Raw genomic sequence first — 26961 nt, 5'->3', positions numbered from 1 at the left:
GGGGGAGTGGGAGAGGGAGAAGCAGGCTTCCCGCGGAGCGGGGAGCCCGATGCGGGGCTCGATCCCAGGACCCCGAGATCATGACCTGAGCCGAAGGCAGACGCTTAACGACTGAGCCACCCAGGCGCCCCTTGTTTTTTTGTTTTTACATAAAGATCCCTCCGCTGATCTTCAAGCATATGAAAGTAGAGTCCAGAGATCTTTCTGGCTTCAAAATCCCTTCAGTCTCCCTTTCCATTTTCTTGTCTCTGACGCCTTTGAAAATAAGTTGAGGGAACAGTTAATTATCTTCCAATTATACTGTAAATGCTATGCTATTGGGGTGGCTGATTTTGCAGTATTCTTTATAAAATAACACTCACTATGAAGGGACCTCTTTGTTTACAGAGAGTTACACATAATTTCTTTTTTTGCCTTGAAGAACAAGATACCAAGATATAAGAACCAAAGAAGACAATTTACATATTTATGCTCTTTTGGTAATTAAAAATTGTTTTTTGATTTTACTGAATAAGTAACAGTCTTGTATTGAACTTACTATGGGTTATATTTCCTTCCTCAGGTTTTCTATGTGTCTTCTGTCCTTTTTGAGATGGTAGCCTGATTTTACTTTATCCCTGGATAAAATATTCCCCAAAGCTAGCAGAAGTCATGGTTTTTAATATGTCTTCAGAACAAGATTCGACTGTTGACTGAAGCCAGGCTTTAATGCCTCTCATTTCTTGGGTCACGCACTCTAGCTAAATTGCTGCTCTCAGACATTGCTTCACTGTAGGGTGTCAGTGACCTCAAAGGGCACATTTACACAGACAGTCCTGAAATAGCATATGGCACCTTGACATGGAGCGAGACCCAATCAGAATGTGGAGGAAATGGGCACCAAAAATAAAATAGGGTACTTTCTGAAATGAACAACAAAAATAAATTGAGATAGTGGGTCAAGAAAGAATTAGAAGAGAAATGAAATTGGGATAGGACTTGAAGGGGGTAGGGGAAATGATGGGGAGGAGATCTGGCAAAGCCAGAGGCAAAGAAACCGTCTCATAATTTACATAAGTACAGAATTCCACTCTCTAAACATTTGTGTTCCATTTCCATATTTATAAAAGTAATAAGTCCGTTATACTGAACACAGAATTCTGCTGGTGAACTCACTGATGTAATTAATAATTTAGACATGGCAATCCTTCCCCCTTGACATTACAGATGAAGAATTGTGAGTTAAGTAAATAGTTGTGTCTAGCCATATTTCAAATAGAACAGAGAGAAAAGGCTATTCTTTAAAATGCTGGATAAACAACACTGTGGCTGAAAAGCCACACATCCTATGCAGTGTCTCTGCAGTATAATTGACTGAGGTGGTTACAGTTAACTAAAAAGCTGGTGTTGGATCCCATCAGGAGAACACCGTAAACTTGGTGTCTTTAGTCCTAAAGGATTATTTAATTTACCATTCCTCTCTGCTTGCCTTTCATTCTTCATCATCTGAGGGCACTTAAACAGAGTATCTGACAATAGTAGTACCTGGAAAATGACAACAGTTAAAATACATACTGTCAACTTTACCATTTTGAGCTCATTTCATACATTAAGATAATTTTAGTGACTTGCTTTCTTAATTCAGCAGCATATCTTATTCTAACTGATTTGGTAAACAGTCTTCATTGTTTTTCCCAGAAGAAGGGATGGAAGTGCAGAGGGGTGTGTGCGTGTGTGTGTGTGTTGGGGTGGGGTGGGGTGGGGGAGTGCTGTTTGAAAAAGCACCTCATCTCCTGGTCTGCCTGCAATCAGACTTGGTGCTGGATTGGGGATGTAGAGGGCTGAGAGAGCCAGGCCTGACCACAGCCACTCTTTCGAAGTTCCCCCATGATGATGAACCTGCACATTTGGCAGCTCCTGAATTCTCTGATGCATTCTTTCTTCCTGTGTTCTTTTCTAGTGTATCTGAAAAACCCACCCATTCCAATGGCCAGCAACAACACCGCCAGCATAGCACAAGCCAGGAAGCTGGTAGAACAGCTGAAGATGGAAGCCAACATCGATAGGATAAAGGTGAGGACCACATAACCCACACAGATCCTCCAGCCTTGATTATAAGGAGCATGATTTGCAGCCATCTGTCACTTGACCCCCCTTCTATAGAGAGTGATGAAAGCAGCGAGGGCAGGAGAGAAACTTAGTAATTGGGCAAAAAGTTCATTTTTCTAATGTGTCTTTGCCTTCTCCAGATTTCTCCAGAATAAAATGACAGCATAAATTAAAACTGATTCTTCACGTAGAATTCAAAACAAAACAATAACAGAAAAACAGACAAATGAAAAACAAGCTCATGGTTGAATTCTAGCCAAGGAAATTGGAGAACACACAAAACTTACCAGGTCACCAGTTGACCTCTCTGACTCTGTAGAGACTGTCTTTTCATTTGGGTTTTAGCTTTTCTGTCTTGGTTTAGGTTCTAAGTTGAAGTGTCTGTCTGTCATGATTAATCTTTCTCTTCACCACTGCAGGTTGTAATTATCTCTTTTTAATAACTTATTGGATTTTTTTTCCTTCAAAACACAAAAATCACATATGATCTCCCTAAGAAGTCAAACAGCATAGTGGGTTAATGAAAGTATTTTATCAAATGGAACTCAGAAACATATCTCATTTTATTAAAATAAAGCTAGAACATTCATCCAAATGCCAAATTCTTTTTAAAACTAGGATATTTTTCCTATTTTCTCCATACCAGAGTTAGCAACCTAAACGACCCACCCAACCTTTGGAGTATGCTTCTAGAGCAAAGGTCAATAAATTAAGGCTCATGAGCCAGATCAGGGTTTTATTAGAACATAGCCATTCATGTACATATTGTCTATGGCTACTTTCTCACTACAACAGCAAAGCAGAGTAGTTGCAAGAGAGACCATGTGGCCCACAAAACATAAAATATTTACTCTCTGGCCTTTTACAGAAAACTTTGCTGACCCCCAGTCTAGAATAGTGGTTTTCAGCCCACCTGTACATTCAGATTACCCAGGGAACTCTGGAAAGACCAATTCCAAGACCACACTCTAGACTAATTAAATTAGAATCTCTTGGGGTATGATTCAGGCATCAGGTTTGTGGGTTTTTTGCATTTTTCTTTAATTATCAGTTAGTTTCATTGTGTAGCCAAGGTAAAGAACCCAGGGGAGGGACACCTGGGTGGCTCAGTGGGTTAACTGTCTGCCTTTGGCTCAGGTCATAATCCCAGGACCCTGGAATCAAGCCCCTCGTTGGGCTCCCTGCTCATCAGTTAGTCTGCTTCTCCCTCTCTCTCTTTCCCTCTGCTCCTTCCCTCCCCCCCACCACCCCCTGCTCATGCTTGCTCTCTCTCTCAAATAAATAAAGTCTAAGGTTTGCTCCTCCTCCTCCTCCTCCTTTTTTTTTTTTTTAATTTAAGTAGGCTCCACACCTGATGTGGGGCTTGAACTCATGACCCTTATAGATCAAGAGTCACATGCTCTACTAACTGAGCCAGCCAGACACCTGGGTTTGCTCCTTCTAACTCCCATCAGATGCGGGCTAGAGAGTGAAAGGAAAGATGATCTTCCTTCATAAATAAGCTGAGCAAATATCCATGGGCATCTATCTGTCCTAATCTTTTTTGAGTTCTGATAATGCGGCCATGTAAACAGCTTCTCTTCTTTCAACAGCTTTAACTCTTCTTATTATTCATGAATGAGATAAATAAGGGGTCCTCATCATCTGCCTTGCTCCCTTACGACACCTTCCTCTTTTCCTCATTTCCCTTTGCCTCTTCTTTTTCACTCCCTTGCTGAAAAAGTACAAATTGGAAGGTGGGCACAGAATCTGCTGCAAGAAGTGAGGTGGCTCAAGGACTGTGGAAGAGTCATTTAGTGCTTCTTTGGAAGGGGTGGGGAGAGAGGAAGCTTCTGCCCATGGACCTTCTGGAAAATGTCACTTTGCCTTTCAGAGTGGCCCAACTAAGATAAAAGTATTTGTGAAGCACTATTGTGGTTGGCATTTTCTGTTACTCCTCAGCATCCTCAGATCTGTCTCCTGAAGGAGGATGTGATGGTTTTGGAGGTGATGAGAAGCTGGCAGTGGGAGGAAGAGGACGGAAATAGGGCTTTTCAGCCATAAGTCAGACCTCCACCCTCCCTCACCTGAATTACTGACTGCAGGGGGCTCCTGGTTGATCCTGAAATCCATCTCAACCCTGTCTCCATCCCTGCCATCAATTACCCTCCATAGTGCTACCAAAGAAAATTTTCTCTAAGAAAATCTCATTATGTCCCTCTCCCACAGAAAATCTTTTCATGCTTCCCATCACCTGTAAAATAAAATTCAAACTCCTTAGCAGAGTATGCAAGGTCCTCCTGGCCTCTGCCACTCTTTTTAGCTTCATCCCCTTCTTTTTGCCCACTTGCCATACTGAGCCACTTCTGATGCCCTTGATGAAAATTTCAAATGCCTGGAACATTCACTCTCCTCCTTTCTAACCTTCTGCTTTAAACTCTGGTAACTCCGTGAAGACTCCGACCAATCATTACATCCTTCTCAAAGGCCCTCATCATAAGGTTGGATTTTTACCAATTTTCAGTTGTTCATTTATTCTTTTATCTAATAAATACTTTATTGACAGCTTTTTAAATGGCCAGACCTTGTTAGGGCCTAGAGATACAGAGATGGAGAAAGATGAAGACATGGGTCTTGCCCTCAAGGATCTCCTAGTCTAGGAGGGGGTTACAAAAAAATGTGAATAAGACCTATCACTGACATAAATAAGAGATCCAAGGAGCACAGGCACCAGATACCATCAGAAAGAAGGCGGCACCACACCCTGACTCCCTTCATACACTACTTCCGAAGGCACCGAAGACATCGCCGCTATAAGAGAGAGGAAGCGTTCTTCTAACAAACCGAGTGCTGGGTGGTGATCTTCCCAGGCAATCTTCACATCCAAATCTTTGGACCCTTGCTACATCGTTAGATCTCACGCTGTTGGAAATACAGCAGCAGCTTGTCATTCAGCCTTTGTCCAGCACATCAGAGCCAGGCAGGCATGCTGTGGCGAAGTGTCAGATTATTTTTAGTTCAAGCTGTTGGCTACACTGCGACTGTGTTGACAGAATTGTCAGCTGGCTGGTTTAGGGCTTGGTTATTTGCCTTTAGGAGTCCCTTCAAAGGCTTCTGAGCACTCCCGCTTCTCCACCTACTTTCCCTGCGTAATCCTGTCAGCAAGAAAGGGCTTCTCTCTGAAGATCCCATGTATGTGCTTCTGCAGTCGGAGTAGTGACCTCTTCAAGCTCTATAGGGCAGCAGTGTGTTATGTATATCCGGCAGAGCCCACTGTGACTGAGACCATGACAAACGGGGGGCAGGGAGCACAGCTGCCACTGGAGCTTCGAGAGTCCCATCAGCAGGGGCGGCCTTATCCCTCCTGTGGCCTCCAGAATAACTCGGGCTGCAGAGAGAAGCTGTACTGTAAGAGGATCTGAAGAGCGTATTCATTTTTAAACCTTCTTGAGTCCTATCCCTCTGCATCACAAATCCCGGGAGAATTGAGCTAATGAACCCATTATCTGTTCATAAGCCTCGGGCATATATAAATTATACTCCCAGGCTTTCTCTGTTTCTTTGTTAGCATTTCATTCAAGGACAGAAAGTAAAGAGAAATCAAAGCTGGGAAGGGATCTGGGGACAGGGACAGAGAGGGGCACGGAGACCGTGACACTCAGATGTATGAGAGCAATATAGTCACACTGATGTCGAGCAAAGATGAATAAAAGGAAGCTTGTCCTTAGAGCACAAGTTGAGAGAGCATGTCCAAAAGTAAAGGACAGCAGGTTTCAGTAAATCTATTTATTCACCACTCTATTAGGGCTCGTTGGGTGTCTAATAATAGAAGCCTAGCCCAAGTTTGCTTAAGCAGGAAGAAGGGATTGATTATAAAAGATACAGTGTGTCTCAGATTCCAAGAGCAGAAATGTAGCTGGGTAAGCAGTAGAAATAAGAGTTGGAAGACCATCAGGACCAGGAGAGCTCTGTTATACGCCCCTGCCTCTCTCTGTGTGTCTGCCTCTTTCTTTTCCCGGGAAGAATAGATTTCTCAGCTGCCTGCTCCATGTGGCAGACATGGTGGCTGCTCACAGCTCCATGAAGAAAGAGATAGAGTCACTTCCAGCTCCATGAAGAAAGAGATAGAGTCAATTCCTTTTAGTCTCAAGTGCATATTGCTAGAATGGCATCTCTGTTCTAGCAAGAGTGAACCATCTGCAGTTCATGCAGTTCAATCAACGGACATTAGAATCAAACCACATTGCACAAACATTGCTCCTAGGAATTAACCCACCCCTATGAATGGAAAGGGTTGGATAGTTAAGGAGTGAGAATCATTGTAAGCTGGAAAGATGCCCTTTGACAGAGGGCATCGTTAGCATCATGAAGAATAATGTAGATGTAAGAACAAAAGAAAGCCAAGGCCAGGAGCGTGGGTGAAATGATTGCTTCTTAACTAATTGGATGCTCCATAAATTGACCCCCATAAAAATGTCAAATTTATTTCTCATTTCTCCCAAATAATCCTAATAGACATGTCCAGCTTGCTCCCCTTATTATCCTAAGAATATGCTATGAAAATTCCACCTGTCTGGTTACTCTGGGTCCCTCAGTGAGAATGCCCGCCCCCTCATTCTTTTCCTATCTACTACAGACTGAATGTTTTTCTCCCCCAACCCTCCCAAAAAATTCATTTGTTGAAATCCTAACCCCCAATATAATGGTATTTGGAGGTGGGGCCTTTGGAAGATGATTAGATCAGGAGGGTGAGCCCTCATGAATAGGATTAGTGCCCCTATAAAAGAGACCCCAGGGAGATCCCTCATCCCTGCCACCATGTGAGGTAATAGTGAGCAGACATCTGTGAACCAGGAAGTGACCCCACCAGACACTGAATTTGCCAGCACCTTGATCTTAGACTTTCCAGTCTCCGTAACTGTCAGAAATAAATTTCTGTTGTTTATTATATACCCAGTCTACAATATTTTGTTACAGAAGCCTGAACCAACTAAGACCCTGTCCAAACCTTACTCCCTCATTAGGGGTCAGCTCCAGTCCCCATTTGTCCATGAATCTCTTGCCATTCTGACCATATTTACTAATTGGTTTCATTTTCTTCAAATAAATTTTTCCAATTAGAGTACACAGTCCTCAAAGTCAAAGACCATGTCATTTACTTCTCTGTATCCTTCAGAGTGCTGGGGTACAGGCATTCAAGAAATTTTTTTTTAGTGGATAGCTTACCATTTTCAGCTTAGATCATAATCTCAGGGTCCTGGGACCAAGCCCCATGTTGGGCTCTGCACTCAGCAGCGAGTCTGCTTGAGGATTCTCTTTCCCTCTCTCTCCCTGGAAAAATAAATAAATCTTTAAAAAAAAAACATGATCATAGGAGAAAATTCACTGAAATACAAAAATGAAGAGAGGACAGGTAAATAGTTTCATGTCTTACGTTTGATTATAAGTAGCCAGCATTTATTGTATACCTTATTTTTATAACAGTTCAACATAAAAACAGACTGATTTTCATAACTGAAAAATATGTATAAATTATTAAACAAACACAAGTGTTTCTAATGACTGAATCATCTTTCTGATGATTGACTCATAAAAGATTGGAATTGAACTTCACAGAAAATGGTACTGAGAAATGGACCAGTTAGACATCATCCTTGGTAGTAAAGAGGGGACATATATCCTAGGTTTGGGACTTTTGAAGTATTTTTCCAGAATTAGAAATGAAAGTTTTAGTACCTCTTCCCTAAAATGCTTGCATTTGAGGGGCGCCTGGGTGGCTCAGTCAGTTGAGCGTCTGACTCTTGGATTCAGCTCAGGTCATGATCTCATGGGTGGTGAGATTGAGCCCTGCATCCAGCTCCATGCTCAGTGGGAAGTCTGCTTGAAGATTCTCTCCCTCTGCTCCTCCCGCCACTTGCACTCTCTCTCTCTCCCGCTCTCTCTCAAATAAATAAATAAATAAATCTTTTTCCCTGAAATGCTTGCATTTGATTAGGGAGAATGAGATACTATCCTCCTCATAGGCCAGATGAGATTATTTTTAGGGATAATAAAATCAGTATAGTATGTCAAAGGACATAAAGAGGAAAGGGTCGTATTCACAGATGGCCAGTCCTAATTCATTCAATTTGCTGAAAATGAAACAAAAAAATATAAAATTGAATTCACACATACATTAGTAACTGAGCTTGACACTTCATTTTTATGAGAGTTGATATAACTTTAAAAAATTTCATAGTTATTTATTAAGCACCATGTATGTCCTTAGCTTTATGCACTGTGTCTAGGAGCTATAGCAGTAGTATTGTTAAACCTTGATAATTTGAAATCCCTAGGAAATGAATTCTTCTGAATAGCCCAGTTTTCAGGCCAGATGAATTCTCCCTTCTTAAAAATGTAACTACTTTGGATGGCACTTTGAATGTCTTTCTTTTCTTATTAAATAGAGTAAATTAAATATAAGGTACTTTTTTGATGATTCTTTTGAAGTTATTAATTTCAAAAATATTATTCTATTTCCTTTTTTAGAAAAATCCTATTGATGTACCATTAGCTTAATACCAACTTGGAGGAGAGGGGAGGGGAAGACTACTTAGAAGATTCACTCGTTATTTTATAAATAAAAAATAGTCAATATTTATCCATACAATTTTACTTCCTCTAGTATCACAATCAAAGTTTGATCCTGGGTGCTCTTCACACCCAGGAAAGATCCTTTAGACTCCATTTTGGCCACCAGCAATGATGCAGGCACCATGATGTCGTGAGACATCGTGGCGATTTGCTGCCTTTCATTGCTGACGTTAGTAATCTTGCTGTCCATAGCACCTCTCATATTCTCAGTATGTCTCCAAGGCATGTCGAAGAATCCTAAGGTTTTTTTCTGCACTCCCGAACTAGTGTTTAAGCTGGATGTTTTCATTTTTTCTTACTTGAATTACATATTAGTGATCCAAAGAAAAATGAAGACTTTAAAATAGCCAGTTGCTTTTGACCTGAGCAAAAGACCTTTCTAGACAAATGTCAGACCAGTCTCTCCTAGTTTGGAAATTCTATCTCTTCCCAGAGGCTTGGCAGTTTCTTTTGCCTTCAGGTATATTGCCAAGCCAATGACAGACAATGAACTTCCCATTTCAAGCCTCCATCCCAGCACAGTCTTTGAGGTCTTTTTAAGCAACAAATTAAAGTCAACCCTGGGTGGTGCTTTTAATGCAGGCAACTCAACTGAAGGACTTGACTGAATGACTGATGCTCTTAACACACATGTGACTTCCCACACATATAGGCAGTGACCACCCGTCAGTGCTTATTTCTTTGCCTGATGGCTTGCAAGAATTTTGTGACATCAATTTTAAAATGTGTCTTCATTTCAGAATGTAATGAAGACAGAACTATATCCTTACATACTGTTTAAAATCTTAGGTCTGATTTTTATCCTGACAACTGCTTCTCAGAGCTGTCAGAATGTCTGCCTAGAGTAGGTTCCTATTTTTTCAGAGCCTAAAATCATAGTTTGGCGGCCTTTTTGGGACTCTCTAGAGTCACCATTTCTTTACTTCCAGGTTCTCAGCCCCTGTCTAGTTTGGAGAGGTTGCTGGATAGCTGGGTTTCAGCAGTGGTCAATCTGAGGAGATCCACACTCTTGTCAAATGTAATTCCTTCACATGTGCATCAGATCTCATCTCCCTAATCCAAGGTCACACTCCACCACCTGTCCATCCTGAATCATCAGTTTGGGTTCTCTATGTCATCATTTCCATCATTGTACAAACATAGTGTTATTTCTCTATCTTAAATAAAATTTTATTTTTTTTCTCTGAATCGCCCACTTACTCTTGCAACTGCCTCATTTGTTTGCTCTGCTTTTCAGAACTTCTTGAAAAAGTTGTCTATATTCACTATCTCTAATGTCTCTTTTCCCTTTCTTTTGAAAAATTATTTTTACTCTGGAAATAATCTCAAAGGTACAACAGGGTTGCAAATGCAGTACAAAGAATTTTCTTTTCCCCTGAACCATTTGAAAATAAGTTGTCAACGGTTGCCCCATCACCACCAAATACTTTAGTGTGTGTTTCCTATAAGTGAAAACATTCTTCTACATAATCATAATGCAGTCATCAGAATTAGGAGGTTAACACTGGTACGTTACTATTTTCTAATCTTCAGACCCCATTTAAGTATTGCAAATCACCCTAGTAATATCCCTTTGAGCAAAAGGACCCAGTTCAGAATCATGTGTTGCATTTAGTTGTCCTGTCCATAGAGTTCCTTGACTTTCATGGCCTTGACACCTTTGAAGATTATGGGCCATTCATTTTGTAGAATACCACTCAAGTTGGGTTTGTCAGATATTTCCTTATGATTAAATTCAGGTAACAAAACGGGAACATTAATATAGAATTGATGGGGATATTTGTCTCATTACATTTTATCGGTAGCATATGATTTCAAATTGTCATTTACTGGTGATGTTAACTTCGATTACTTAATTAAGGTGTTATCTTCCAGTTTTTTCATGTAAAGTTCTTCTTTTGTCTTTTGTTATTAATAAATACTTGGATCTTGGGAGATGGACCTTGAGACTATATTCACTATCCCACTCCTCATCAAACGTTCTGTTTTTTAAATTATATTGATATAGACTCATGGCTTCCTCTTTTATTTGGGGGTTTATAATTTGCTACTACCATCATTTATTTTGATGCTTTAATTGGCACAGGCTAAAAAGCTAGCTCTCATGTCCTTCTGACATGACTCCATCTTTCTTTGAGTGCGTCCTTAGTGCTTGGCACAAAAAGATGGTGTAGGGTCCTCTTATTATTTCCCTGCCACAACACTGGAATCACCCTTTTCCCTAAGAGCAATAGTTCCTTTGAGAATGGTATTTAGAAATGAAAACCTGGATGCTAGTTGTTCTCATTGCTGAAGTGTTTGAAGTGTTGCTGCTCAAGGTCCTCTCAGTGGATAGAGTTAAAGAATACGATAGATGTCTCTTTATTTCTTTATCTTTGTATCTGTGTATATGTAACCATGAGTTCACACGAACACCACCAGGTCCTGTCCTACACCACAGAGTATATTCTAGCTTTCTACTTCCCATATTTGTAACTCCCTTCACTGACAATGAGGATCCTAGCTCCCCTGGTCCTTATTTGGCCAACTCTCCTGTAGGGAACCAAGGTCCCATTCCATGACCTTTCTTCCCGACATGGATGCATTCACATCCCACTCGGGCTCCTGCACTCCTCACCAGGCTATCCTCTGTACAGATGCTCTCCTCACCTTGCTCAAGCTCTGACCTCCCACTGTGGGCCCCTGACCTGGTGTGGAGCCCACTTTGCTTAGTCTCACCCAATCCCTTTAAGACTGAATTGTTCATGAAGAAGAAGGAGGAGGAGGCCCCATTTGCTTGTAAACCCATTCCAGTGAGGTTTTCACCCCCACCATTCTCTTGAACCTTCTCTCACCAAGGTTGCTAATGACTGCAGATGGCTAAATCTAATAGTCAATTCTCCATTTCATTATACTTGACCTACTGGCAGCATTTATCATGGTTGATGATTCCTTATGCCTTGAAGCATTTTCTTCAGCATTTGGCTCCCAACAGTCCCCACCCACTCTCACAGGTAACTATGTCTAAATTTCCTTTTCTGGCTCCTCTTAGGCTCCCCAGCTTCTTACATTGAAACGTTCCAGGGTTCAGTACTTGTCCCTCTCTTTTCTTTTTTTTCTTTTTTTTTTTTTTTAATTTTTATTTATTTATTTATTTGAGAAAGAGAGAGAAACAGCATGAGAGGGGATAGGGTCAGAGGGAGAAGTAGACTCCCCGCTGAGCAGGGAGCCCGATGTGGGACTCGATCCCAGGACTCCGGAATCATGACCTGAGCCGAAGGCAGTCGCTTAACCAACTGAGCCACCCAGGCGCCCCCCTCTCTTTTCTATCTAAATACACTCTCTTGATGATCTTGTTCATTCCCAAGGCTTTACATACCTTCTATATGGCCTTGATTCCCAAATTTATAGCTCTAGTCTACATCTCTCTCAAACTCCAGCATTGTATATCTCACTAACAGACATTTTAATTTCAAACTTAAACTATATTCCTGGTCTCACCCCCAAAACTTCTCCCTGCAGCTTTCACCAGCTGAAATGAGAACAGTTCTATTTGTTCAGTCCAAAAACTTTAAGAGATAGCCTTAATAGTTCTTTTGTATTCATACCCTTTCTCCAGTCCATCATAAAATCCTGGTGATTCTACATTCAAATACTGTTTATCCAGAATTATACCATTTTACACTGCATCTGAACCACTGCCACCTCTCTCTTGGATTACGACAGTAGCTTCCGGGGCAGTCTCTACTTCAACCCTTGACTCCCACAAAGTACTTGCTGTTTTCCACACAGCATTCAGAGTGCTCCTTTACAGTGCAAGTCAGTGCCTCCCCTTCATTCTGTAAGTTTTCACCCAAAGATTAATTGCCTTCTCAACTAAGCCTAACTACTGCAATCTGTTCCCCAGCCCCCCCCCCCCCGCCCCCCCCCCCACACATTCTTAATCCCTTTTACCCTGCTCTACTTTTCATTTCCTTATAAAACTTACTACCCTCTGGGGCACCCGGGTGGCTCGGTTGGTTAAGTGTCTTGAATTCAGCTCAGGTCATGATCTCAGGGTTGTGAGACAGAGCCCCATGTTGGGCTCTGCAGGGAGTGTGGAGCCTGCTTGAGATTCTCTCCCTCTCCCTCTGCCTCTCCTGCCCCCTTTCTAAATAAATAAATTAGTTAATTGATTAATTAAATAAAACTTACTACCTTCTAACATTCTCTATAACTATTATGCTTTCTTTTCTGTTCTCCCCATTTTCCCATTCGAATACTGTATTGGCAATTTGATGATGCTGTACATTGGTGTAGTTTGATTCATGTTTCTTCATTTGGGGTTTGTTTTTTTCATCAGCCATTAAGTCTTTTTCAGCCACTATGTCTTCAGATATTGTTTCTTCCTTCTTCTGCACCCACAACCTTTCTCCTGTCCTTCGGAGACCCCAATTATGTCTATATTCAGGTCCTTAGGTTATCTTCTAGCCCGGTGTTCTGTTCATATTTTTTCAGTCTACTTTCTCTCTGTACTTCCTTTTGGAGAGTTCCTATTGTCTTCAAGTTCACTCATCTCTTCTTCTGCAGTGTCTAAATCTGCTGCTAATTCCATCCAGCATATTATTTATCTCCAGAGATTTGATTTGGGTCTTTTAAATATCTTCCATGTCTCTTTTTATCATGTTTTGCTTTCCTCTACCTTCTTGATTTTATGGACAGTATTTACAATAGCTGTCTTAACAACATCATTATCAATTTTATATCTGTGTCAATTCTGGGTCTTCCTCTTTGTATTTTTTTTCCTTATATGGGAGAGATTTTGTTTTCCCACTTAATTATATGCTTGAATTTTTTTATTGGATTCTAGATATTGTGGCATCCTGGAATTTTTTGTATTCCTTTTAGTATTTGGGGGTTTTGTGCTGTAGTGCAATTAAGTTACTTGGAAACATTCTGATCTATTCAAGGCTTGCTACTGAACGTTGGCAGGTGGGTCCATAATAGCCCTTAACCTGGGCCAATTTGGCACCACTCCCACAGCAATACCCTTTATAGGACTCTACTCAACCCCCCAGTGTTATGAGATCTTTCTCCTCTGCCAGTAGAAAGGCACAAACTACTCCAGCCCTGTGTGATCACCAGGGATTGTTCCACTTGATCCTTTCTGAATATTTTTGCACAGCCTCAAGCAGTTTTCTCCCACATATGTGCTGATCAGTGTTCAGCTAAAGACTCAAAAGGAATCCTCTGGAGGCCTCCAGAGCTCACATTTTCTCTCTCCCTCTTTCTGTGTCTGTGTAGCTCTTTCTTCTCTGTTATTCTCTCCTCAACTCAAGGAGATTCCTTAACTCTGTTTTGGTGGCCCCTCCCTGTGCCATGGCCTAAAAACCCTTTTTACACAGTCAGCTGGGACAAGGCTTGTTATCTCCCTTCTCTCACTGATCACTGTCCTGTGCTGCCTGTTGCCTAACATTTATAAACTAATTGTTCCTATGTTTTTCCCAGTTTAATTAGTGTGTGTTTTATCATCATAGTCTGAATTGGAAGTCTAGAAAATTACATAAGTTCTGCAAGGACAGAAATCTTTGTGTATTTTCTTCCTTTATTATCCCAAGTATCCAGACCTATGCCTGGCTTATTAGGTACTCAGTAAGTATTAGTTGAATAGAATATTCATTGAATAGGATTATGTTTGAGAACTCCTTCAGCAATTATCTGAGTGTCTACCATGTATCTGGTATTAATCATACAATGGTAGATAAAGAAGACATGGTTTCTGCTTTCCTAGAGTATAGTGCCTAAAGTGAAAGAAAAATATGAATCAGCAAATAAACAATGGCTGTCATTATAAATTGTGAGAAGTGTTCTTCTATAAAGGAAGAGAATGGGATGAAAGAACATAATGAGGGAAGTTATTATTGGAGGAAGTGGTCATTAAAGACTCTGCAAAGAGGCATTATTTCAACTGATTCCTAAAGGAAGAGAAGGAGCCAGGCTGTTGAGAAAATGGGGAAAAGAATGTTCCGGGGAATTGTATATGTGAAGCTCTGAGGCAAAAAAGAACTTGGAGCTTCCATAACATTAGCTGAGGTGTGTGGGGGGAGGGAAGAATGCCACACATGAAATTGGAAATATGGGCAGGCCCAAAGCCTGCAGGACCCACAGGCTGTTTTAAGATGTTTTGGTTCTCTGCAAAGTACAATGGGAAACTATTAGAGTGGTATGAGCCAATTTATATTTTTAAATTAACTTTCTAGCTGCAGTGTGGAAAATACTACTCTTGGCACAGTAGTGAAAGCCGGGAATTCATTTACAGTTGAGATTCTTAAACTTTTTTCTGCCCTAGACCTGTTTGGCAGCCTACTGAAGCATATGGTCTCCTTCTCAGAGTAGTGTTTTCAAATTACAAAGGAAACTAATCATACTGAAATACAGTTTATCAGAATAGTTTTTAGAGAAACATTTGTGATAGTTATATATGTACTCCTTTATTAACTGATAATATAAGATATAATAGTGGGTCTATAATTATAAAGTGGATGAACATAAATGAAATGTTGAGATGTTTGCAAAAACTTCTAATGTGATGAGAAATATCCGATTTCTATGGCTAACCAAGTCGATGGACTACTAATGCTACTGTTGTGTGTTGTCTACATCTGGGAATGTAATGGACAGAAATGCTAAATCTCCATTTGAGGTTAGTGAAAATAGAGATGTAATTTTTATCATCAACATTCACAGACCAGACCACCCCCTAAATTCTATCTGTTGACCCTGTGTTAGTCCATTTGAGCTGCTAAGATAGAATATCATACTGGGTGGCTTATAAACAACAGACATTTTTTCTCACAGTTCTGGAGACTGGGAAATCCCAACATCAAGGCACTGGCAGATTCCATGTGTAATGGGAGCCCACTTCCTGGTTAATAGATGGCTGATTCGCACTATGTTCTCACGTGGCAGAAAAGGGGTGAGGGAGCTCTGGGATCTCTCGTATAGCACTAATCCCATTCATGAGAACTCCAAATCCATCACATTGGGAATTAAGTTTTATTTTTTTTAATTTTTATTTTTTTAAAACCTTTTATTTTTATTTATTTATTTATTTATTTAAAAGATTTTATTTATTTATTTATTAGAGAGAGAGAGTGAGAGAGCACAAGAGGGGGGAGCAGGAGAGGGAGGAGCTGACTCCCCGCTGAGCAGGGAGCCCGATGCGGGACTCGATCCTGGGACTCCAGGATCATGACCTGAGCCGAAGGCAGTCGCTTAACCGACTGAGCCACCCAGGCGCCCCTGGGAATTAAGTTTTAACATGTAAATTTTGGAGGGCACAAACATTCAGTTTACAGCAGACCCCTTGGAAAACCCAAATTAATCACTTTTTATTTAAGAGGTTATTTCTGTAAACATGGACAAAGAAGAAGGGGCTTAAACATGGGTAGTCACAACAGCAGTGACAATAAGGAGACAAATTTGAGATATTTTTGGAGTAATAAGCAATAGGACCGAAAAGAGAGAGATTGCCTAGGGTTATTGGGGAAATATTAATGGAAGTAGGCCTAAGGATATATAATATAAAGGACACTGTGTGCAGAACATTAGCAGGGATAGTCAGAAAGAGACTTGCCAGGCAGACTATTGCTGTGACTCATTTAAGACAGGGGACAAGGATGACACTATGGGTTAGAAAGGAAGAATATTCATAGGATTAAGTCAGGGAACACTAGGACTCACTACTCAGCCACTCATGAGCTGTGAGACCTAGGCAAACACCTTCCTAATGAAGCCTCAAATTCACATATTTAAGATGAGGACAATAATAGCCTGTGACCCATAACGTTGTAAGGATTAAATAAGATACTGTATGTAAAGTGGTTAGCACAATTCTGACATATAGCAAGGGCAGATAAATATTAATAGTTATTCTCATTACTGCTAGGATTCTGACCATGTGTTGGATTATCACCCACAGGGAACTGCAATCTAGTTAAGGAAACAAGATAAAACTCAGAAAATAATTTGAGAAAGAAACCATTCGGAATCAAGTGTTCAAATATAAGATGTAAGCAACTCTTAAGCTATTAATTTTGCCCAATATAGCACTTTCTGTATCATAAAAAGATTTTGAAAATTTCCACACACAGGCCTACCTTGTTTTATTGTGCTTTGCTTTACTGCACTTCTCAGATACTGCAGTTTCTACACACTGAAGGGTTTTTGGCAACCCTGCATTGAGCAAGTCTATTTGTGTCATTTTGCCAGTAGCATTTGCTCCCTTCATATCGCTGTGTCACATTTGGGTAATTCTTGCAATATTTTAAACTCTTTCATGATTTGTTTTGGTGATCTGTGACTAGTGATTATGACTTGCTGAAAGCTCAGATGATGATTAGCATTTTTTAACAATGCAGTATTTTTGAATTAAAGAATGTACATTGTTTTCTTAGGCATAATGGATTTGCACACTTAATAGACCGCGGTATAGTTTAAACATAACTTTTATATGCCATAGGGAATCAAAAAATTCATCTGACTCGTTTTATTGTGGTATTCACTTTATTCCAGTAGTCTGGAACTGAACCTGCAATATTTCTAACGTATGCCTGTGTTTGTGTGTGAACATTGCAGAAGAGTGGGGGTGGTGCTGGATCTCTTCTTAACAAGTGAGTTTTAGATATTACTGTTGCCTGGTCTTTGCTGCTTACTGTTGAGCTCCTGTTTGCAGTAATAATGACTATGGCTCAAGCAAGTAAAAGACACACACACACACACACACAAAGTAATTGAGATTCAGTCTGAGAGTCTGTCCTTTGCTTTCATTTAGAGGAGCTAAGACAAGAACAGGCTGTTTCCTTTCATTCCATCATAGTAGCATTTCATAAAGATGTGCAAAGAATTTCAATTTCAACCTTTGGAACCAGCCCTGTATTTGAGTAGCTCGTATGTAGATATCTGTGGTTTGATGGCAAAGCATCAAGGGTTCAGTTCTTTTTCTGCCAAGTGCTTTGCTATATGACATTGAACAATTCAAGCCATCTGCTGAGCCTTAATTTTTCACCTATGAAAGGAATTTAACACTTCTTACCTCAGGATTATTGTGTAGAGCAAAAGAGAAAACCCAATGTCTGAAACATAATAGGAGCATAATAAAAATATTTTTTATAAGCAATGCAATGTCAATTAAAGAGCAATGCTTTAAGCCAAAAACTGTAACAAGAGACAAAGATCCTCATATGATAAAGGGGTCAATTAATCAAGAGGATATAACCATCATAAATAGATATACACCCAAAACAAGAACACCTAAACATATTAACCAAATATTAGCAGACCTGGGATGCCTGGGTGGATCAGTTGGTTAAGCATCTGCCTTCGGCTCAGGTCATGATCCCAGGGTCCTGGGATAAAGTCCTGCATCGGGCTCCTTGCTCGGCAGGGAGCCTGCTTCTCCCTCCACCTGCAGCTCCCCCTGCTTGTGCTCGCTCTCTTTCTGACAAATAAATAAATAAAATCTTTTTTTAAAAAAGCAAATTATTACCAGACCTGATGAGAGAAATAGACAATAATAAAATAATATAGCAAATTTAATAGCCCACTTTTAACAATGGATAGATCATCCAGACAGAAAATTCATAAGGAAATGTTGGACTTGAACTATACTTCAGACCAAATGGATCTAAAAGACATATACAGAACATTCCATCCAACAGCAGCAGAATATACATTCTTCTGAAGTGTACATGTTATATTCCCCAGGATAGGACAAATAATAGGCCACAAAATAAGTCTTAGCGAATTTAAGAAGATTGAAATTGTACCGGGCGCCTGGGTGGCTCAGTTGGTTAAGCAACTGCCTTCGGCTCAGGTCATGATCCTGGAGTCCTGGGATCGAGTCCCACATCAGGCTCCCTGCTCAGCAGGGAGTCTGCTTCTCCCTCTGACCCTCCTCCCTCTCATGCTCTCTGTCTCTCATTCTCTCTCTCGCAAATAAATAAAATCTTAAAAAAAAAAATTTAAAAAAAGAAATTGTACCAAGAATCTTTTCCAGCCACAGTGGTATGAAACTACAAATCAGTAATAAGAGGAAAACTGGATAATTCACACACGTGTGGAAATTATACAACACACCCATGAACAGCAAACCAATGGATCAAAGAAGAAATTAGAAGGTAGATAAATATCTGAAAACAAAAAAGTGGAAACACAACATCCCTAAACTTATGAGATGCAGCAAAAGCAGTTCCAAGAGGGAAGTTTCCTTTCACCTACATTTAAAAAAAAGAAGAAAGATCCTAAATAACCTAACTTTAAACCTTAGGAACTAAAAAAAGAACAAATTAAGCCTTAAGTTAGCAGAAAGAAGGAAATAAAGATAAGAGCAGAAATAAATGAAATAGAAACCAGAAAAATAATAGAAAAGATCAATGAAACCTAGAGCTGGTTTTTGAAAAGATAAACAAAACTGACAAATCCTTAGCTAGGCTAAGAAAAAAAAGAGCGAAGGCTGAAATAAAAGCAGAAATGAAAGAGGAGGGGCGGCTGGTGGCTCAGTCGTTAAGCGTCTGCCTTCGGCTCAGATCATGATCCCAGGGTCCTGGGATTGAGCCCCACATCAGGCTCCCTGCTCCGCGAGAAGCCTGCTTCTCCCTCTCCCACTCCCCCTGCTTGTGTTCCCTCTCTCGCTGTATCTCTCTGTGTCAAATAAATAAATTAAAAAAAAAAAAAAAAGAATGAAACGGGATCCACATCTTACACCACCCACAAAAATTAACTCAAAATGGATCAAAGGCTTAAATATGAGACCTGAAGCTGTAAAACTAGAAGAACACATAGGGGGTGAACTCCTTGACATTGGTCTTGGCCATGATTTCTTGAATATGACAGCAAACATACATGCAACAAAAGCAAAAATAAGGGGTCTGCATGAGACTAAAAGGTTCTGCACAGCAAAAGACAACAAAATGAAAAGGCAACCTATGGAAAAGGAGAAAATATTTGCAAACCATATATATGGTAAGGAGTTAATATCCAAAATATATAAAGAACTCATGCAAGAAAAAAAATCTGATTAAAAAATGGGCAGAGTAACTGAGTTGACATGTTTCCAAAGAAGACATATAACTGGCCAACAGGTATGTGAAAAGATGTTCAAAATACTAATTAGCGGAATGCAAATCAAAAGCACGAGATAGCACTTCACACCCGTTAGAATGGCTATTATCAAAAAGACAAGTGATAACAAGTGTTGGTGAAGATGCGGAGAAAAGGGAACCCTATGTGCTGTTGGTGGGAATGTATAATGGTGCAACCACTATGGAAAACACTATGGAGGGTCCTCAAAAAGTTAAAAGTAGAACTACCCTATGATCCAGCCATCCCAGTTCTGGATATATAGCCAAGGGAAATAAAATCAGAATTTCACAGAGTTATCTGCACCCCCATATTCATTGCAGCATTATTCACAATAGTCAAGATATGGAAACAACCTAAGTGTTCATCTGTAGATGAATGGATAAAGAAGATGTGTTATATACATACAACGGAATATTATGTGATAATATGATGGACTTTGAGGGCACTATGCTAAGTGAGATAAGTCAGACAGAGAAAGACAAATACTGTGTGATATCATGTGAAACCTAAAAAATCTGACTCACAGAAACAGTAGAATGGTGGTTACTGGGGGCTGGATGGTGAGGAAATGGGGAGAGGTTGGTCAAAGGCTATGAACTTCCAGTTATAAGATGAATAAATTCTGGGGATGGAATCCACAGCACGATTACTACAGTTAACAATACTGTATTATATACTTGCAAGTTGCTAAAAGAGTAGATCTTAAATGCTCTCATCATACACATAAAGAAAAAGGTAATTATGTGAGGTGTTAATTAACCTACTGTAGTTATCATTTCACAATATAGTAGTGTATCAAATCATTGCAATATACACCTTAAAGTTACACACTGTTATCTATCAATTATATCTCAATAAAGCTGGAAAAAAGGTAAATAAAAGATTATTTTAAATGCAAAAAGAAAGTGAGGCTGACTGACTTTTACACAACTATACTGCCATTGGACAGTGTCCCCTAAACCTACCTGGAACCTTAGAATGTGATCTTATTTGGAAGTAGGATATTTGTAGATGTAATCAAGTTGAGATGAGCTCATAGTGGATTAGGGTGGGCCCTAATCCAATGATAGGTAGGTAGGAGATTTGGGCACAGACAAAGAAGAGAATGTCATGGACAGAGACACAAAGGACAGAAGGCTATGTAAAGATATGGGCAGAGATTGGTGTGATACATTTACAAGCCAAGGGACACCAAGGATTGCTGGAAACCACCAGGCTAAGAAGCATGGAACAGATTCTCCTTGGGCCTCCAGTGGAAACCAGCCCTGCTGATACCTTGATTTTGAACTTGCAGTCTCTAGCACCAACTGTCAGAGAATAAATTTCTGTTGTTTTAAGTCACCCAGTTTGTGGCAATTTGTTAAGGCAGAAGAAGAAACTAACACACTAATACCTACCTCTTTGTATCAGTCAGAGTAGACTGGATTTTGTTGCAGTAACAAAAGGTCCTCTCCTCCCATTCTTAGGGGCTTACAACAACAAAGTTATACTTCTTATTCCCACCACATGTCCTTTGCAGATCAGCTGCCACTCCACACCATGTCACTTTGAGCAGGGACCCTGGCACATGCAGCAGCCTCTACCCAGAATATTGCCTCTGTCTGGCCTGTGATGAAAGGATCAGAGTCCGAAAATTCTAAGACTTAGGGGGTTAGAAGAGGAAAGCATTAAACCATAAAATTGAAAGGTCTTTAAGTAACAAAGCTCTAATCAACGCAACCATAAGGCAAGGAACAAATCAAGGGTGTGGCCACTGTGCCTTTTGTTAAAACCTCTGAATCAATTAAGGTGGTTCTCAGTAAATTATTTCAGTTGGACAAATTGGCAGAGAGAAAGAGCATGGCAAAGGATGTATTGGTTCTTGATGCTTCTGCCCCAAAGTGACCCACATCACTTCTCTCACATCTCATTGGTGGAGCAAGTCTGATGTCACTGTGTGGGTATGTGTAATCCACTACCTGTAGGGTGGGGCAGTGAATTTTTTTTAGCAATGGTATCATCCATCCCAATCTTACAGAGGATTATCCTTTCAGTAGTCACTTTGAAAGGCTATCCTGGTAGTACAGTGATGTTAAAAACTCTTGGAGTGATCTCCAGAGCAAGTATATTATGTCATGTAAGAAAGTGACTCTTAACTTTATGGTTACTGAGCCCAAATTGACGTTCCTCAGGTGGATCATCCACCTAGCCCCCAGATGTGGTTGTAATTGACCTTTAGTTTATTTTCCCAAATTAAGTCCACCCTCAAGTAGTGAAAATTTGCCATTCTGAAGGCTGGTTGAAGGAAGGTATTCCAGACCATTCCCAAGAAGCTACAGGAATGTGAGAAGTAACTGCATCATTGAAATCACTGACCAGCCTCGCAGTGGGACCCCCTAAAGGATACAGTACCAGATTGAAGTAATACATATTTCAGACGTACAATAAATTATATATAATGATATATAAAGACTGAGTCTGAGTGGCTCAGTTGGTTAAGCGTCTGCCTTCGGCTCAGGTCGTGATCCAGGGGTCCTGGGATGGAGGCACGCCAGGGGCTCCCTGCTCAGCAGGGAGTCTGCTTCTCCCTCTGCCTTTGCCCTCCCTGCCCCCCACCCTGCTCCTGCGCGCTCACTCTCAAATAAATACAATTTTTAAATACATACATACATACAAATACATAAATAAAAAGGAAATCAATATGGCTTCACGCATCCCGTGTGGAAAACCTACTATGTGCCAGGCACTAAGCTATTTCCGTGGATTATCTCATTTAACCCTTGCAGCCAGGGCTGGGACGAGGGTGAGGCGAGTAAGGAGGCACACAATTCAAGGCGACCCCCCATTGTCAGGGCTGTACAAACGCAGGGTTGATTATCACATGACCCTAACAGCACTCCATTCCGTTTGTGCCCTAAGAGCCTCACTCACCCCTCCCTAGTCCCGGACCTGGGACCTGCTGGAGACAGCCCCATGAGATCGAGATCACCAACGCCCTTCTTTGCAGATAAGAAAACGGAGGCCCTCAGGAGGTTGAGCGCCCCTCTCCCTTCCCCCGCGAGCTGGTGACGCCCGCAGAGCACCGAGAGGAGCCCAAGTCCTGGGGCTGGACCCGGAAGTCCGTCCTGGGGCTGGACCCGGAAGTCCGTCCTGGGGCTGGACCCGGAAGTCCGCCCTGGCTGCTTGCGCATGCGTCGATGCTTCCGCAAATGCTTCTGCTTAAGGGCGGCTTGTTTTTGTCCCCTTCTTCAGGTATCCAAGGCTGCCGCAGACTTGATGGCCTACTGCGAGGCGCATGCCAAGGAAGACCCCCTGCTGACCCCCGTCCCGGCTTCAGAAAACCCATTTAGGGAGAAGAAGTTTTTCTGCGCCATCCTTTAAGTCTTCACGAGGAGCCTGAAGAGCCTCAGGGCTCCTGGGACACTGATGTCGAGTTTTCAGCAAAGTGGGCGCCTTTCTAGTCCACAGCATTTAAAGAGAGGGAGGAGAACCATCCTGGAAACTCCAGGCTATGCATGTTTAAAGAACCGGTCCCCTTGAGAATGAAAGCCAAACCACATCCCGAGTTAAGAGATCTGATAGCTGCAGAACTGCCTGGAGGAGGGGAATATGTAAAGATAAAATCCGCCTCGTTTCTTTTCTGCTATCCCTCCCCAAACCTTATGTTTCTGCTTCATATTTAAAAAAAATAATAAAAATAAAAACAGACAGCTGTACTGAACTAAGATATGTATGACCTTCTTGGAATGAATATTGCCTTTAGAATACTCTTTGATAAGCTGAATTGTCCAGTGTAGCCGCGGTTTGGTTTAATGGCATTGATGTTTAGTCTTTGTGCCTTTTTTCTTTTTTCCTTCTCCCCTGCCTCTCCTTCCACCCTTCCCATTAGAGTAGTACAGAGAGAAGACTGGACTTGTCTGTAAGACTGAACTCCCAAGGATGAGCACCCAAATGTTTAGGGAGCTGTTCCCGGTGGTTTGTCCTCATGGTGATAACAAAAAATGCCGGTTGTCTGTGTTCTCTTATCACAGTTCCTAACATTTGTACATGATAGCTTTGATTCTGCAAGTAAAAGTAAATCATGTGTTGTGACTGGTGCTTTCATATATTTGTGACAATTTTTGAGTAATACTGCATGAAAATGTCCCTATGTTACATCCATTCAGAAGGTTTGTTGTTTTACTCAAGTTTGGAACAGGAACGAGAGAGAAAAGAAGCTGGAGAAGAAAAAACTCAGTGTCTTGAAAACTGAGATTACTTCAGAGCCTTAGCCATGCCTAAAATACCTCTGAGTTCACAGTAGCGTAAACGCCTCTTCAACGTATTTTCCAGAATCCAAAGCATTTTGGTTGTATCCAGGATCCAGGGCAGCACAGGAACCACCAAGCAGGAGAGGGAAGGAAGGATTCACCATCAATGGGAAGGCGTTTTTGTCACAGAGTAAGAGCCAATTTCATCTTTCCCTGCATCATGGAAATTCTAGATTGAAAGAACACTTTCTGTTTCTTCAAGTATCAGGAGAAATAAACCAAGGACTCCAGAGAAGACCCATTCTCAGAATCCTAGCTGTTCACCTGCTAGGGAGAAGGGGGCAGGTGTGCCAGCACCACGAGAAAGGGTTCTGGCTCTCTTTTGCCACTGGGATTGTCTTCGCTTTTCACTCACCAAATTTTGCCATAGAACCTTTTCTGGTTTTGTTCTCCATCTTGTTTGTTAGAGTCTCTCAGTCTTTATTTACAACTTCCTTGCAGCTAGAGCTCTCTCTTCCTAAGAGATGATACTGAAAGTGATTTTTCATTACAGCTCTAGCCTTCATCAGTAATGGAAGGTCCTAGAAACCTGCATCACTTTTTTCCAGGCAAAAGAGGACTGGTCTTACAGCTTGCTGTTTACTTTGAAATTGCAAAAGACCGTTTCCAAATTAATTCTATTCTCTTTCCGTTCTCTTCCTTCTGTTAAAAAAAAAATGGAAAGGAAGGAAAGGAGAAGATATAAAAGCTTAATATGGCAAGGACAGATTTCGAAAGAGTTAATAAATATTTTCCTTAGCTCCTTTTATGGGCATGATGACAAAAGAATAAATACATCCAAATAAAGCTCACACCTGGGGCAGGGGCAAGGGAATGCTAAGATATTTGCAAAATGTACAAATCTACTTCTATAACCAGATGCTTCTGTTCAAACCTTGGGATGTTGTTACAGTCAGCGAGACACTAATGAAGATTTAGTGGGAAGACCCCGGCAGAGTATTTATTAAACTACATACAGTATTGTACCTTTAGCTTAGTAATACTGTGGAATCAGCTAAAAGCGTATCACATTTTTAAAATTAGCCAAAACATGAATTGAATATGTGGTCACATAAAAACAACTGTGAATGAAGCACCTTTTGATGGTGATTAAGGTGTCATTGTAAGACCCCAAGGATTTTCATAATCCACACCCATTTATTTTTCTTAGAGGAATGCTTTATATTTTTATGTAAATCTAGATCTTTGGAGCAATTAAAATGGAATTAAAACTTGAAGGAAGCACTATAATACGGCTCTGATAGTTAAAAGTTACGGAACTTCCAAACTTGTGACCTTGTTTACAAAAGAGAAAAAGCAGAAAATGTACAGCCCATCTGAAATTAAGTTTAAGGAAAATGTTTCGGCTTTTTAATAACTTCATGTCCTGTAGTATGGTATTATAATACCAGAGTCTTTATATGAGTTTTTGCTTATCGATATTTTTACTTGTTAAGGGGGAAAGAAATCTTTTGATGACTTATACCTCTAAAGAGCTTTAATTCTGTTAGAAATTCAACGATCATTTCCACCAGCATAACTTTATCTTAAGGAATAACTAATAGGAAAATTTAATTATTCAAGGCCCTAATTTCTGTATATAATGTATTGGATAGTAATGAAAATCTGTCATGCAGTTAGTTTAAACTCTAACAATAACCCTCAATATTAATTCTGATTCATTCATTCATTCTCTTTCTCTTTCTTTCTTTCTTTCTTTCTTTCTTTCTTTCTTTTTCAATTTTAAATCAAGTACTAATTTAATTTAAATTAGAGGTTGCAAAACAGTACTTTGATCTGAGGTTAATTTTGATAATAATATTTGAAGCAGATTGCTTACCAAGGAAAAATTGAAAACCATTTCTCCAACATACTCCTATTCACAAATGGGATTTGGGGAAATTGAGCATGCTGTCTTAGTTTTTGTAGTTTTCTTTTTTTTTTTTTAATATTTGCTTCAAGCTGCTCCTGGCAATGGTGAATTATTACGTATCATTAATGTTTTCCCAACCCAAGGATTGTTCACCTTTTTCCTATATAAGATCTATGGAGTGTGTCTTTCAAAGAGAGGGAAATACAGGAATGTTAAAGCAGGAACACCTGAATGTGATGTGCACATTTTCATCCCACATGGACAATGTATTTGTTTTAATAAATGGAATTTTCAAATTCATTTCATATGCAGTCAATTTCATTGTGAGGGCCTGGGGGCCAGCTCGCCCATCGATTTCAAGGTAAATTTGAGAAGGATGATGACCCATAACAGGGTGGGTGGGGAAATAGGATAATCCATTCATTTTCTTAAGGATTTTGTTAATAGAGGTGCTCTAAGGAAGGATTCACATGAGACTCTTTCTCCCTGGGTCCCTACATCTTAGAGGCCCATGCCTGGGGACAGAGAAAGGTGATGAGGAAGAGCCCAGGGCTCTGGCAGGCTGGACCGTGAGGACGGATGAGCTGCAATACAACGCTAACGTGCTGTTGAGTGTGCCACACTGGGATTTGTCCTTCACCAAAAACAAAAACAAAACAAACGAACAAAAAAACCCACAGAGAGTGCTGTTCTCCCTGAGTTGTTCACGATTTAAAAGGAGTACTGGAGAAGACGAAATGCCTAGAATTCTGGATTCAGCAGCTCCTCAGAGATAATCAACAAAACCTTCTGTAGGTCCCTCAAATGATGCCGGGGAGTGATAGACCCTGTTAGTAAAGAAGGGAGCACTGGCTCTCCCAGGACTTGCGTCAGGGACAGCAGCATCTCTTAAAACTGATAAAGGGGCCACTTGGAGTTAGTGCACTTGTCCACGTACATCACTGTTTTGCAGACAATGGTCCCTGGACCACCTACTTCAGAATCACGACTAAAGAGGCAGATGATGGGCCCCACTCAGAA

At 40.6% G+C, this 26961-nt stretch overlaps 1 protein-coding gene across 3 annotated transcripts in view; it reads left to right on the top strand.

Annotated features, from left to right (window-relative positions):
- The window catches only part of GNG2 (G protein subunit gamma 2), a 120480-nt gene extending 94239 nt beyond the window's left edge, over positions 1 to 26241 (top strand). For all 3 annotated transcript variants that reach the window (XM_034993155.1, XM_034993157.1, XM_034993158.1), the window contains 2 exons: positions 1940 to 2052; positions 23032 to 26241. In XM_034993155.1, coding sequence (XP_034849046.1) covers positions 1966 to 2052; positions 23032 to 23160 — 216 coding nt within the window. In that variant the 5' untranslated portion in view covers positions 1940 to 1965 and the 3' untranslated portion in view covers positions 23161 to 26241. The remainder of the gene's footprint in view (positions 1 to 1939; positions 2053 to 23031) is intronic.
- The last annotated feature ends 720 nt before the right edge of the window (positions 26242 to 26961 follow it).

The sequence above is a fragment of the Mirounga leonina genome, unplaced genomic scaffold (assembly GCF_011800145.1).
Source record: "Mirounga leonina isolate KUSES-001 unplaced genomic scaffold, KU_Mleo_1.0 Mir_82, whole genome shotgun sequence".
Classification (NCBI taxonomy): domain Eukaryota; kingdom Metazoa; phylum Chordata; class Mammalia; order Carnivora; family Phocidae; genus Mirounga; species Mirounga leonina.
This window is presented reverse-complemented; position numbering and strand designations above follow the sequence as displayed.